Source organism: Hyla sarda, chromosome 10, assembly GCF_029499605.1.
Source record: "Hyla sarda isolate aHylSar1 chromosome 10, aHylSar1.hap1, whole genome shotgun sequence".
Lineage (NCBI taxonomy): Eukaryota > Metazoa > Chordata > Amphibia > Anura > Hylidae > Hyla > Hyla sarda.
In genome coordinates, this window is record NC_079198.1 from 57,089,425 (window position 1) to 57,105,710 (window position 16,286).

A 16,286-nucleotide genomic window follows, 5' to 3' on the forward strand; every position below is an offset into this window, starting at 1 on the left:
AGCAGGAAACCTACTGTAAACCTGCCCGTGTGAATGTACCCTGTACATTCACATGGGGGGCAAACCTCCAGGTGTTTCAAAACTACAACTCCCAGCATGTACTGACAGACCGTGCATGCTGGGAGTTGTACTTTTGCAACAGCTGGAGGCACACTGGTTGGAAAGCCTTCAGTTAGGTTCTGTTACCTAACTCAGTATTTTCCAATCAGTGTGCCTCCAGCTGTTGCAAAACTACAACTCCCAGTGTGTACTGATCACCAATCGATCACCAAGATGGGAGATGTAGTTATGCAACAGCTGGAGGTACGCAACTACAACTCCCAGCATACCGAGACAGCTGTTTGCTGTTTGGGCATGCTGGGATTTGCAGTTTTGCAACAGCTGGAGGGCTACAGTTTGGAGATCACTGTGCAGTGGTCTCTAAACTGTAGCCCTCCAGATGTTGCAAAACTGCAAATCCCAGCATGCCCAAATAGCAAACAACTGTCTCGGCATGCTGGGAGTTGTAGTTGCGTACCTCCAGCTGTTGCATAACTACATCTCCCAGCATGCCCTTCGGCGATCAGTACATGCTGGGAGTAGTAGTTTTGCAACAGCTGGAGGCACATTGGTTGGAAAATACTGAGTTAGGTAACAGAACCTAACTGAAGGTTTTCCAACCAGTGTGCCCCCAGCTGTTGCAAAAGTACAACTCCCAGCATGCACAGTCTGTCAGTACATGCTGGGAGTTGTAGTTTTGAAACAGCTGGAGGTTTTCCCACCCATGTGAACATACAGGGTACATTCACACGGGCGGGTTTACAGTGAGTTTCCTGCTTCAACTTTGAGCTGCGGCAAATTTTTCACCGCAGCGCAAACTCCTAGCGGGAAACTCACCGTAAACCCTAGCCCGTGTGAATGTACCCTAAAAACTCTACACTATACCTCAATAACACAAAATAAAGGGTAAAACACTACATATACACCCCCCTTACACTGCCCCCCCCCCCCCCCCAATAAAAATGAAAAACGTATTGTACTGCAGAGTTTCCAAAACGGAGCCTCCAGCTGTTGCAAAACAACAACTCCCAGCATTTCCGGAAAACCACTGACTGTCCAGGCATGCTGGGAGTTTAGCAATAGCTGGAGGCTCCGTTTTGGAAACACTGCCGTACGATACATTTTTCATTTTTATTGAGGGGTACAGTGTAAGGGGTGTATATGTAGTGTTTTACCCTTTATTATGTGTTAGTGTAGTGTAGTGTTTTTACAGTGAGTTTCCCGCTAGGAGTCTGGGCTGCGGCGAAAAATTTGCCGCAGCTCAAACTTCAAGCAGGAAACTTACTGTAAACCCGCCCGTGTGAATGTACCCTGTACATTCACATGGGGGGCAAACCTCCAGGTGTTTCAAAACTACAACTCCCAGCATGTACTGACAGACCGTGCATGCTGGGAGTTGTACTTTTGCAACAGCTGGAGGCACACTGGTTGGAAAGCCTTCAGTTAGGTTCTGTTACCTAACTCAGTATTTTCCAATCAGTGTGCCTCCAGCTGTTGCAAAACTACCAGTGTGTACTGATCACCAATGGATCACCAAGATGGGAGATGTAGTTATGCAACAGCTGGAGGTATGCAACTACAACTCCCAGCATACCGAGACAGCTGTTTGCTGTTTGGGCATGCTGGGATTTGCAGTTTTGCAACATCTGGAGGGCTACAGTTTAGAGACCACTGCACAGTGATCTCCAAACTTTGGCCCTCCAGATGTTGCAAAACTACAAATCCCAGCATGCCCAGACAGCAAACTGCTGTGTGGGGATGCTAGGAGTTGTAGTTTTGCAAGATCTAGAGGGCCACAGTTTAGAGAGCACTGCACAGTGATCTCCAAACTGTAGCCCTCCAGCTGTTGCAAAACTGCAAATCCCAGCATGCTCAAACAGCACACAGCTGTCTGGGCATGATGGGAGTTGTAGTTTTGCAACATCTGGAGGGCTCCAGTTTAGAGACCACTGTATAGTGGTCTCAAACTGTTGCCCTCCAGATGTTGCTAGGCAACTCGCCGGCTTCCGTAGGATCCAGGGAGCCGCATCACCGTCCTCTTCTGCCGCCGATCACTGCCAGCTGCCGATGGACCTTCGACGCCGGTCCTCGTTGGTTTCCCCATTCTGCCCAGCCTACTGTGGGTGGGCAGAACGGGGAACCCAAAGTTAACCCCCCTGCCCCCAATCTGCTATTGGTCGTCACTTCTAGACGACCAATAGCAGGGATAGGAGATGTGGCACCCCTGCCACCTCACGCCTATCCCTTCTGGGGGATCGTGGGTGTCTTGTGGGTGTCTTGGACAACCCCAATCCCCCTTATTTTCCGGGTCACCGGAAACCCATATGACCCGAAATGCCGCAAATCGCAGGTGTGAATTCATAGGGGGGTCTGATGACCCCCCTGGGCATTTGCGCGGGGTGCCTGGTGATCGATATCAGCAGTCACCCCGGTCCGGTCCCCGCGGAACGTCCCGGGTCCGTAAGTACCAGGATGTCAGGATGTACCCGTATGCCCTGGGTCCCTAACTGGTTAACCTGAAAAAACGCTGCACCCCAAAAGCCTGGTGGGGTGGGCGATTCACTAACAGTGGCCAGACACTCTTTACAGGGAAGAGGATCCGGCCAAAGTTAGAGAACAAGGGGGGGAGGGAAAAACTTACACCCAAAAAAATTATTGGGGTAAACCGTAGTGCCCCTGTAAGGGTAGGGGCATGGAAAAAATGCCCTCAGACAGCGGGCGCTGCACACAAAAAAATAATAATAATTTTAGTATAAGAAAACTCTGCTCCTGCCTGACACAAGCTTTCCCTGAAAGGGCAAGGGGACAGGGGGCTGCAGGGGGCTACAGGGGGGCTCTGGGGCACAGTATGGGTAGAGCTGTTGGTGGGCAGAACAGAGGTTTGAGGGGACCTGGAGGGGCTCCACTCCCACCAATAGATTTGATTGGACGGTCGTACAGGACCGTCCAATTAAATAGCTGTGGGAGGAGCATTGCTGTTGCCTCACACAGCCTAGGCTGCTGGATGATCTGGTGACTCTGTTACGTCACCAGATCACCTTTCACTTCCAGGTCACCGGGTCTAGAGACCTGAATGCCCCGGGATTGCTGCAGATTTGCAGCCCCCCCCCCCCCCCCGGCAATTTTACGGGATGCCTGCTGAATGATTTCAGCAGGCATCCCACTCCGATCCCCACCCGGCGAGCGGCAGGGATCGAAATTCCCACGAGTGTACTGGTACGCCCTTGATCCTTCAGTACCAGGGCGCAAGGGCGTACCTGTATGCCCTTGGTCCCCAACAGGTTAATACTAGTGTGCTCTTTTACAGATAAAAGACTTTTTTAAATAGGCACTGTCATTAAAACTAATGTTTTGATATTGCACTCCTTATGGTAAATAAAAAATCTTTCTACTGTACTTTGTTTAAAAAAAATGTAGTTTTCTATGTTTTACTGTATTTCAAGAAGCTGCCACTAGGTGTCTCCCTACTTTTCCAGAGCACATCCCCCCCCCATCTCTTGCATAGACTTTGGACTCTCCTGCTGGCCTGGCAGAAGTCTCACGTCTAAAAAAAATTTTTTTTTTTTTTTTGTGTGACCAATTGTACTTTGTAATGACACCTCTCATTTTACCATAAACCCCCAAAAAAATTTAGGGAGGAAATTTTAATGAAAACCACAATTTTGCTAATTTTGGAGCATTTTGTTTTCACACTGTACACTTTACAGTAAAAATTACATGTTTTTTTTTTATTCTGTGGGTCAATACAATTAAAATGATACCCTTGATTACATAGTTTTCTATTATTGTACCGCTTAAAAAAATCTCAAACTTTTTAACCAATAAAATCCCTCTAATTTGACAACCTATAACTTTTTCATTTTTGCGTATAAGCAGCAGTATATGGGCTCATTTTTTGCACCATTATCTGTACTTTTTATTTATACCACAATTGCGCATATATAACTTTTAATTCATTTTTATTCATTTTTTTGGGAATATGATGTGCTAAAAAAGCAGCAATTTTTTCCTTTTTTTTTTTTTTTTTTTTTTTTTTTTTTTTTTACGTTTCTGCCGTTCACCATACGGGATCATTAACCTTATATATTGATAATTCGGGGCAATACCAAATACGTTTATTAATAGTTTTTTTTTTTTTTTTACACTTTTTGGGGGTAAAATGGGAAAAAGGGATGATTTACATTTTTATTGGGGGAGGGGATTTTTCAAATTTTTTTCCTTTTATTTTTTCCTTTTTTTAAAACACTTTATGTCGATTGCTAATACTGCTCAGCGCTATGCATAGGGCATAGCACTGATCAGTATTATCGGTGATCTACTGCTCTGGTCTGCTGGATCACAGACCAGAGCAGAAGACCCCTGGAGACAGACGGAGGCAGGTGAGGGGACCTCCGTCTGCCATTATGTATGATCGGCTCCCCATGGCAGCACTGCGGGCGATCCGATCATCCATTGCTTTGACTGCATTGTCGGAGATGCCGTGTTGATCACGGCATCTGAGGGGTTAATGGCGGACATAAGCGAGATCGCTCATGTCCGTTATTACCAGCGGGACCCTGGCTGCTGATAGCGGGTGGTGCTCATGGTCATGTAGAGGACGTAAATGTACGTCCTGGTGGGTTAAGTACTACTTCACCAGGACGTACATTTGCATCCTGCGTCGTTAAGGGGTTGAGTACCTGTACGCCCTTGGTCCCCAATAGTTTTTTTTTTTTGCATTGGTTTTGCTTATGTGTGACACATTTATCATGCTTTCAAGGGAGGTTGATAAATTTGGCTCACATAAGCAAAAAACAGAACACCATTTACTATGATTCCCTTTTTTTTTTTTTCAAGGGAGATTTCTGCACAAAAAGTCATAGTAACTTTTTGAAAAGTGCCCTCCAAAGGCAGTTTTGTAAGCCAGGTTTGGAGGGGTTTGTAACTTTTTTAATGCTTATGTGCGACATTCACACTTTATAAATTCACAACCACTGCAAAGTGTAAACAGAAAGTTGCTTAGGTAAGGCTGTTTGATACTTTCTGCGTACCCACAAAAGTCACCAAAAAAAGTGCTTAGGTGCACATGCGACATTTTGTGCGCTTCACATGTGCAAAAACCCCTTTAAATGCAATGATAAATCTCCCCCAATGTGTTTTAATATTTCAACCTACAAAAAACTAATAATTTATTATTAACATTGTGGGGGGAATATTCAAAGGCTTGTGTTATTACGGCTTTTGAAAATTTGGGGCAAATAGCACATCATTTAAAGGGACACTCCACTGGAAAAAAAATTCTAGAATAGGAGCAAATCCCCATAGAGAACATATCCTGCTCTGGACAGTTCCTAAAATGGACAGAGGAGTCAGCAGAGAGCACTGTGGTCAAGCAGAAAGGAAATTCAAAAAGAAAAGAACTTCCTGTGGATCATAACAGCAGCTGATAAGTACTGAAAGTAATTTACAAATATGTTTAACTTTCTGGCACCAGCTGACTAAAAAAAAAAAAAAAAAAAACAATGTTTTCCATTGGAGTACCCCTTTAAAGAAGAAGTATCATGGGAAAAAAAAACGTATCCTCTATCTAAAGGATAGGCAATATGTTTTAGATTGCGGTGGGACCGAACGCCTGCACCCCCTCCCCCCTCGCGATCTCCTGTTTGGAGTCCCGACTCTCCTTCACAGAGGGGCATCCCGTTCCTGCATGAAGCGGGGGCCGCCACACCCCCTCTATAAAGCTCTATGGGCCTATTGACATACGGCTCTCCCATAGTGCTATATGGAGGGGGCGTGGTGTGAAGGAGAGTTGGGGCTCCTTCGGATAGGGGATAAGTTTTCTTCCATGATACTTTTCCTTTAATACCAGGTATACTTGGTATTAACTGCAACACTGTGCACCAGCAACTTGTACTAAACCTTTGAAAATAGGGTGCAAAAAAGAACAAAAAGCCTAGCCACGCCCCTTTTCTTTTTTTTAAACGGAGACCAGGTCACTCAATCAGGTGCTAATAGTGGCGCTAATAATGTGTTCCACATTTTAGGCAAATGTGGCGCAGCTAAAGCAAAAAAAGCGGTACTAAATTCTTTGAATACCCCCCCCAGTGCATTCTGCAAACCATTTTAGTTGTAAAGCATTGGTGCAGACAGTGCCGGTTCAGAGCGCCCTTTTGATGGGGGCGCCGCTCTGCATGCTGCAAGAAAGTTAGCCGAATCACTTGCCCAACCAGCACCACTGTTTCAACCCAGTAGTAAGGTAATTAAATGAGGACTTTTAAAAAATGAGTCTCCCCCGGTATCTCTACTGCAGTGTTATCCAGTGTGTCTCCAGCTGTTGTAAAAACTACAACTCCCAGCATGCCTGGACAGCCTTTGGCTGTCAGGCATGCTGGGAGTTGTAGTTTTGCAACAGCTGGAGACGTACGATTTGGAAAACGCTGCTCTATTGTGCCAAAAAACAACTTCAAGAAAGCACTGATGGCTAGGGAGGTAAAAATGCAGGTAATCAAGCTATTGGTGATCAGGGGGTTACGGGTGCATTCACACGTTCAGGTTATTAATTGCAATTATTACATTATGAAACATGAATGGTTTTGAAAAAGAGAAGAAGTATTTCCTTTAGTCTTTCCTTTAATAAATGTCTTTCTTTCATGATCTGTTTCTGAAGTTGTATTCAATAATTGAAATTGAAAATCGGAAAGTGTGAACACACCTTTAGTTTTTCCTTTAATGTGTTAACACCCCTCTCCCCCTTTACGATCAGTTCATGGCTTTGTGTTCAAACGTTGCAATTGAAAACCTGATCGTGTGAATGCACCCTAACAGAAGCCTACTAACAAAAACAGTTCCTCCTTAAAAGACATAAGGGGTTAATGGCTGCACAAGGCAGCGCTGTGCCACGTGATCAGAGCCGTCAGTCAGCACACAGCACACCCCCCAAGCAGACTTTTGCAGAAGGAATTAGGAGTCGTCCGATTTACAAAAGCTGCTTTTTATTGTGTTGGCGGCAGAATCCTAGCTGCTCTGTGCAGGCTGATATTTGTCTTTGTGAGCATGTGCCTGTAGCTTTTCTTCAAGGAGCAAGCGCACACTCACACTCACACACACACATGCCTGCACACACACATATAATCAGCTCTCTCTCCTCTAATCAGCGTCCCAGAGAGCACAGCCAGGTGACACATGCCCGTCCATGTGTACCTAACCCTCATCAGCACGCCCAGCCTCCACGCTCATTGGCTATAATTGGGTCAAGTCCCTCCTGCCTGCATGGTGATTGGGCAAAAATAGGTCAGGGTCCACCTGCCTCTCCCCATGTCACTGCCACATGACTATCCCAGTGAAACTTGGAAAACACAAACACATTGAGGCAGGCAGCATTGACAATACAGCAGAGCCACAGCTAAAAAACCGAAATAAATAAATAAATGGTGCAGAGAAAAAACGCAGCAAACTACGGAGCTGATTGGCTGCTCGGCACATCTTGTTACATGGATGTAGCTGCTGCAGACTCCTCCTTTATTCTCACTGCTGGAGAGGAAAAGAAGAAAATAACCAAACACTTTTCCATTGATCAGGAAATGGGGGAACTCCTGTCATCTCCCCCTTTCCAGTGCATCCTATGCCAGCTGCGACCCATCCTTGCCTGCTGAACTGCTGCTGATCTGCCTGCTAGCTCCTTGGAGACAATATTCTGATTTTTCTTTTTCCTTTTCTTTTTTTTTTTTTTTTTTTTTTTTTTTTTAATCCTTGGAAGTCCTTCTGATTAGAAACCGTTTACTGGCAGCACATCTGGAGCAAAAGAAGACATTCTATATAGGGAATTGGCTTTGGTGGTCACTGTATTCTTCAGAAAGGATCAGAAGAGGAAATGGCACGGCCAACAGCCCAGGTGGCTGGCAATGAGAAGATCCAGGGCCAACAGCAGCTGCATCCCACGCCTCCTATAGGGGTACCAGGGGCTGGGATGGTGAGCCTAAAGAGCTTGCTACAAGGACCCATCAAGGGGCAAGATCGCAGGGCAAAGGACCTATCTAATTGTAAGTAACATATGTAAGTGTGGGAGATATATATATATATATATATATATATATATATATATATTCATCGGAAAATGTTAGGGCTTGATGCTTGTGTTCCATCTTACCATTTGGTTTTGGCAGATCTGTCAGTCCCACTTCTGTGCATGTCTCTAACTTGGCTTTCTTCCAGCCATGTGTCAGATTTTATCATGTGACACCTTCATTGGTGTGGAAGCTTCTTGTGTTTGTTTTGCCATTTTTGTAACAAGACCTTGTTAACAAATATCCAATAAATACTTAGTGTTGTCTCCAGACATTCTCTCTTACTACTATATGTGCTGAAGCCACCATTAACACGACATGAAAAAAAATCGACATTTTTAAGCGTAATGTTTCCAGTTGGTAGTATATTTAGCAATATCGTTGGTGTGCAGGTTGACTTACATGAAATAAATCAGAAAGACTTACACAGTGAAAATATGTTAAAGAAGGTAATTTTCAGAAACATGTCAATGCAAACCATTGGATATGTATTGTATATGGAAAGTGTGATTTTCACTATTCTGTTATACTCATTGAATGGTTTATAGAGTATCTGTATATGTAAAATGTGTTTTTAACTATTCCAAGAGCTAACTGAATAGCTGGAGGCACAGTATATGGTCCTGTATTATCATTGTGCCCTTAAAAGTGGCCATGCATGTTAGAAATGTCTGCAGATCCCAATGCTGACAGTGTAATGTCTATGGACAGGCACAGTTTCTTAGCAGTTCTGACTAAATATCTATGCCACCATAGCTTTGCAGAAATAAATACGTATGGTTCATGAGAATATCATATATGTAAGGATAAGGCCCTGGGTGCATTTTGTGTCTGCAGGATGCAATCCAAATGGTTTACTCTATTATTAATCCAGCACACAGAAACCACCATTTAATATTCAAGCAATCTTGTGTGTTAGCTGAAGAAAAACATTTACCGTATTTTTCGGCCCTATAGGACGCATCAGGATATAAGATGCAACCAATTTTAAAAGTGCAAAATCTAGAAAAAAAAAGATTCTGACCCCAACAGTGATCTTCAACCTGCAGACCTCCAGATGTTGGCTGTCCCGGCATGCTGGGAGTTGTAGTTTTGCAACATCTGGAGGTCCGCAGGTTGAAGACCACTGGTATAGGAGGTAATACTCACGTGTCCCCGCCGCTCCGGACCCGTCACCGCTCGTCACCGCTGCCCTGGATGTCGCTCCATCGCTGTCGCCGCGTCCCCGTGGTGTCCCCGACGCTCCGGACGTCTTCTTCCCCGTCATCACGTCACAACGCATGCCGATCCTATTTGATGACGGGACGGTGTGCACGACGACGTGATGACGTTGAAGGAGAGCGCTGGCCATGCAGGGGATCCTGGCACGGAGCAGACACCGAGGAGGCAGGTAAGGTCCCTCCCGGTGTCCTGTAAGCTGTTCGGGATGCCGTGATTTCACCGCGGCGGTCCAGAACAGCCCGACTGAACAGCCGGGTTAGTGTTATTTTCAGTTCAGACGCGGCAGTCAGTTTTGATCGACGCGTCTGAAGGGTTAATACAGGGCATCACCGCGATCGGTGATGTCCTGTATTAGCCGCAGGTCCCGGCCGTTGATCGCCGCAGGGACTGCCGTGATAGGTGTGTATTCGCCGTATAAGACGCACCAACTTCCCCCCCCCAGTTTTGGGGAAGAAAAAGTGCGTCTTATACAGCAAAAAATACGGTACATATTTCATGGGTTTTCCCAGGAATAGATGGAGCCTATACACACCATGCATATGTACATCATTAGATTAAGTAGGTGATCAATAATAGTATTGGCTCCTTCTCACAATAATAACAAATAGCACATTTCTCAATGGTGATCAACGTACTCATGAGGCCTGTAGACACAATGTAGTTGGCAATAGTGCTAGTGTAGTCATTTCAAAACAATCCACAATTTAACTTTATTGATTTTATATTTATCATAGCTATAATATAATTTAAATAAAGACATATCAGCTAAATATAGAATCATTTGTACATAGATGCAATACTGCTCATATTGTACAGATACCTGCAGGAAAATTCTGTCTAACAAACGTACTGTAAATATACATACAGATGCAGGTTCAGATTTGGAGTTTCCCATTCAATTAAAATAGGGTAAATCTATATAATCCACAACTGATTTCCACATCACGTGAATGAGATTTTCAAAATCCTATTCACATGCACTGTGGAGTGTTTCACCTTAGGCTTCATGCACACGACCACTTATTCACATCTTGCTTTTTATTTGACGCATGCAAACTACCCAGGCCACGATACAGGGCAAAATGTGGTTCCATATTTTGCCAGAGAACATGCTGACATGCACATGTGTATGTTCCTAATGGGGTTTATCAAAAATTGTCCAGAGGAAAAGTTGCCCATAGCAACCAATCAGATGGCTTCTTTCATTTTGCAGAGGCCTTGTTAAAAATGAAAGAAGCGAGCGGATTGGTTGCTATGGGCAACTGGGCAACTTTTCCTCTGGACAGTTTTTGATAGCCTTTGGCCTGAAGCACACTACCATAATTTGCCTCCAAACAAGTTATACAGAATCCATTATATCTAAAGTGTAGGCTCATACTCATGGTTTTAATGCTTCTAAAGGAAAGGGTATTCTTCATAAATGCCATACCATTGTGACACACTGAGGGGGAGATATCAAAACTTGCCCAGAGGAGACGTTGCTGAGTTGCCCATAGCAACCAATCAAATTGCTTCTTTCATTTTTGAAAAGGCCTTTGAAAAAAAATGAAAGAAGCGATCTGATTGGTTGCTATGGGCAACTCAGCAATGTCTCCTCTGGACAGGTTTTGATAAATCTCCCCCTGAGAGCCTACTGCTCCATGATATGGCACTGTAGAGACTGCGGCGCAGAACAGGCTTTGTGCACAATGCATTTCTGATGTTTGTATGGCCATATGAGGAGTTTACAGCGGGTCCAAAGTAGTGCTCTAGTTTGTTTGGTATTTATAAAGAATCCAGCAGAAAAAAGCACTTTTTGTGTCCCTATAAAACAAAGACAGTAAGGAGGTACAGTAAGGGTTTGTTTACATGGGCAAAAACTCAAAAAAACTTAAAATCTGTGAAATCTGCCGTTTCTGGTGGCCTTTTTATATACTTTTTAAAGCTCTCCCATTGATTTCTATGTTATTTGCATGTTTTTATTGCATGATTTTTTTGAAAACCAGCCATATTTCTGTGCATTTACCTTTTTTTTATAAACACAGGAAGGGATACAAAAAAAAGGGAGAGAGGTATAAATAAGCCTTTCCTCTAGGCTGAACTCATATCTGGCAAATGGTGTTGCCAGACCCCGTGCGATCAGGCAGCTTATCCCCTATCCTTTAGATAGGGGATAAGTTGTCAGCACAGTAGTACCCCTTTAAACAAAGTCCAGCAGACACAATGGCCCTCATTTACTAAGCTCTTTCCAACAAGATCATGTGCCAGAAAAACCCACAAAACCAACCAAAATCAAATAAAACCCAACATAAGGGATGTGGAATCAAATCTGCATAAGAAACTTATATATTTTATTTTAATTTTTAAGTGTATTAAGTTTCTGATTAAAACAGAGAGATCTGTGGAAAAAGATTCTGACCAAAAGAAAGATGGTCTGAAAATAACCCTATAAAACCACATTACCCAATCACTTCTGATTTATGAGAATTTTGGTTGTTTTTATTCTAAGTGATTTTGCTTGGTACTAGGTTCCCTAGTTAAAATGTGTGTACAATTACTTATTTGGAAGGCAATTTAGAATTATCATTCTCCCTGCGTACACCAAAAAATCCAGCATGCACCAAAAGGGGCAGCCCCAGCGTTCTGGACATTTTGTTCAGAACGCTTGGAGCGGACGGCCATGATCGTGACATCACGGCCTCACCCCTCATGATGGCACACCATACCCCCTTCATTCATGTCTATGGGAGGGGGGGTGACGGTGATCACGATCATGGCCATCCGCTCCTTTAAAGAGAATGTGTCAGTTCTCTATCAGGTGCAAAGCTGAGAACATGGACAGTGATGGCTGACAGGGAGCTAAAACAAATCATACGTCTTTTTGCAAAGTTATAAAATCAAGTTTTTCTTCTAGACACAACTCAGCCCAGCTTCTACAGCTCTTGAGCTTAGAAGGAAAACATGGGTAGAGAAATGAGATGTGCAAGCTGCAGCTGAGCATGGCCTCTATGACTATTGAGATTAGAATTTAAAGATGATTTTATCATTTTGCAAACAGCCATCAGCTAAGAGATAGACGAGTCTGTGGCTCTGAGCATGATATAAAGTTAACAGATTCCCTTTAAATAGACATAATATACAAATCTATATAGCTTTATATCACCAGCTGATTTCAGATTTTATTTATCAAAATATTTCATGGAGTCAGTGATATCAGAAACTTTATTTACCATATTTTTCGTCATATGAGAGGCTCCAGCATATAAGACGATATCTAGAAAATAAAGATTCTGAACCAAATACAATGTAAAGTATAGGACAGTGATCTTCAACCTGTGGACCTTCAGATGTTGCAAAACTACAATTCCCAGCATGCCCGGACAGCCGTTGGCTGGAGGTCCGCAGGTTGAAGACCACTGATATAGGAGGTAGTACTCACATGTCCCCGCCGCTCTGGACCCGTCACCGCTCGTCACCGCTGCCCTGGATGTCGCCCTCCATCGCTGTCGCCGCGTCCCCGGGGTGTCCCCGTTGCTGTGGAACGTCTCTGCTGCCCGGTATCCTCGCTCTCCGTCGCCACCATCACTTCGCTACGCACGCCGCTCCTATTGGATGACGGGACGGAGTGTGCAACGACGTGATGATGACGAAGGAGAGCGCTGGCCATGCAGGGGATCCTGGCATGGAGCAGACACCGAGGAGGCAGGTAAGGTCCCTCCCGGTGTCCTGTAAGCTGTTCGGGACGCCGCGACTGAACAGCCGGGTTAGTGTTATTTTCGCTTCAGACGCGGCAGTCAGCTTTGATCGCCGCGTCTGAAGGGTTAATATAGGGCATCACCGCGATCGGTGATGTCCTGTATTAGCCGCGGGTCCCGGCCGTTGATTGCCGCAGGGACCGCCGCAATAGGACAGGTATTTGCCGTATAAGACGCACCAACTTTTCCTCCCCAGTTTTGAAGAAGAAAAAGTGCGTCTTATACGGCGAAAAATACGGTAGATAGATAAACTGAAAAGCAAAACGCTCACAGAACAGTATTCTCCACTGTTTTCATGTACCTAGTTTAGCTATTTCTCTGAATTTTAGAGATTACAGTGACATTTAACATATACTAATCTAAGAAGGTGTTTCCTGCATTGGGGAATGTAATTTAATATTTATTGTGATGAATCTGTTTGGCGTATACAAGAGAGCTGTATTGCACAATACCATGGAGCACTGCCTATAAACCATAGAGGGCATTCCAGGTGAGACAGGAAGCTGAAGCTAACCTTGTCCTGCATGTCTGCTACCTGACTGGATGTGAGCTGAGGTGTCACGTGTAGTGCTAGGCAGTTACAGCACAAACCATGTGGTGATTGTTATGTACCTAATAAATCTGAGCATTGTTTACAGTAGCATGTGTTTAACAAGTTAGTAATGTACGGCACACTATCAGCAGGTGTCATTGTAGTTACTTTACACTGAAGTTCGATTACATTAAAATAACAAACTATGGCAATTGAGGCCTAAGGCCCCTTTCTCACTATAAAATCACTTCCGTTACAAACGCCCATTAGGAAATCGGCAGTTATACGACCAGTACTAAATCACTAACGGCCGTTAGAAAATCCCATTATAGTCTATGGGATTTTTCTAATAGCCGTTTTAACACATTATCGGCTGTTATTAATAAAGGCTGTGATTTTGTGATGGGCAATAGTAACGGGAGAATTAGTTCATGCACTAATTCTACCGTTACTATTGCCCGTCACAAAATAACATCCGTTATTAATAACGGGCGATAACGGTTTAAAACGGCTATTAGAAAAATCCCATAGATTATAATGGGATTTTCTAACGGCCATTAGTGATTTAGTAGCGGCCGTATAACTGCAGATATCCTAACGGGCGTTGGTAACGGAAGTGGTTTTATAGTGTGAAAGGGGCCTAAGAATACAGTCTTACAAAACACTGAAAACAATAGTAATAGTAATAACAAAGTTTTAACATAGAAAAAAGTTCTAAACATATAATAAATGTCATAAATAGACACATTTTCTTTGAATGTAAAGTTTTGCAATTATTATTATGGTTTCAGTTTCAACTTTACCGAAACACATAAACTTATATCATTACATAAAGTAGGTACACTCAAGAACCTGACAGCTAAGTGCTCAAATGTGCACAATATAAACTTTCTACATCCATTGCACAGCGGATTCTGCTTCCAAATATCATCAATGATTGGCTGTGGTCCATGCATGCTCTAGAGGACAGGGCGTTCTGCTTGGCCTCCATATATTTTAGGGGAGCTAGCACTATAGAGTGTGATGTGAACCTACAGTGCCAGCTTCCCTGCTGGATACAGGGACATGTGAGACTGAGCAGGATGCTCTGTCACTTAATGCATAGATACGAACATACCACAGCAATGACCATGGATGATCATCACGGCAATTTAGAGGCAGCATCTTTTATGCAATGTAACAATTGGGCATGCTTCTACATTATTTAATATTATTTACAAAATATTGTACACAGAATATATACTATAATGATTTCTGTATATAATTGGAAGTATACTCTAGGTGAAAATTCCATATGGTTTAGAGGGGGGGGAGGAGCAAGTCTCAGCATGCTGCAATTTCTATGAACTGCCTCTGAGCCAAAAAACACCAATGAAGAGTGAAAGAACACCAAGTGGAATTGGCTCCAAGCAAACATCTGCCTGCAGAATTCCCCCCCCCCCCCCCCAAAAAAAAAAAAAATGGCATGCTGCAATTTCTTTTCTTTTCTTCTTTGAAACACCAAAAAGTTTGAGATAAATTTTGGTATTTCTGACAGCGCATTTCCAAGCGGTCTTAGTGCCAACATGTTATGCCAGAACCCGCTGTGTGCAAACTGACATTTTCCGGATGGACATTATGCAAAAAATCTGCTGTGTGAACTGTGGGCATGGTGTGACATCACGAACACGGAAGCTCCAAGCAGACCGCCCTGATCAGATATCTTATCCCCTATCCTTTGGAAAGGGGATAAGATGTTTTCCGGTGGAGTACCCCTTTTAAGCTTTTTTCCCTTGAAGCACTACCTCTTGGGGATAAAATCTCCTTACATATGACATCAGATGGAGCAACCCATTAATAAACCTCCATGTGCCAGTACATGAAATTGTAGGCCATGTCCTGTGGGAGAAAATTCTTTAACATACAGAATTACACAAAAAATATTAACAATACAGAATGCATTAATATACATTGCAATCTCTTTGTAATCTCCCAGTATTCCTTGGGGATGAATATCTAAAAAGAGCTTTTGCTGGTGATTTGCATTCTAGTCCAAGGAGATGGCCTACCCAGCATTCTTTCCCCCCATAATGAACAATCTTCACAGGTTCATGGTATTCTTATACAAACAAACAAAAACACTTAAAGCAGATCCACATTTTAAGTGGAGTTATTTCAGATCTCCAATTAGTAACCTTTAGGAAAGCCAGGAGCGTACAGGGTTGGTTGGTGCACATCCACTATTCTAGGCCTGTGCCAGCAGGTTCCTGGTTTCACCATACAATCCTTGGTACCTTCCCTTAGTGGGTTACTTGTAGGGAAGTGGTTACTTGTAGGGAAGCTTCTTTGAACAGTTAATAAGGTAGTGATATACCTCTGTCCTTTTAATTATGTTGTCAACATTTTCAGGAGTTTAGACATAGAATAGGCAAATCCATAAAGGACATACTCACAATACCCCAGTTGCTAGGTATGTGTGTGAGGCTCATGGGGGGGGGGGGGGGGGGGATATTAAGCAATTAAATTTTTAGTTTTGGATGTGGTTTTTCCCTCCCCTAGACAATTGATTTTTAATAAAATAAAATAAAAAAAACTCTTCTAAAAAGAATTTAATTTTAAATCCTGTGCTTCATTTGGTTTGAATAAATGATTATCTTCTATTTGTTTAATTCATAGGGACTATCCATCATAAGGCGATTTTAGTACATACCTGCCAGACAGTAATGGACATGCTTAGGA

General features: G+C 43.4%; 1 protein-coding gene across 1 annotated transcript in view; it reads left to right on the forward strand.

Annotated features, from left to right (window-relative positions):
* Positions 1-7,003: 7,003 nt before the first annotated feature.
* DBP (D-box binding PAR bZIP transcription factor) overlaps positions 7,004-16,286 on the forward strand; it is a 58,973-nt gene continuing 49,690 nt past the window's right edge. The window contains exon 1 of the mRNA XM_056542135.1: positions 7,004-8,057. Coding sequence (XP_056398110.1) covers positions 7,889-8,057 — 169 coding nt within the window. The 5' untranslated portion in view covers positions 7,004-7,888. The remainder of the gene's footprint in view (positions 8,058-16,286) is intronic.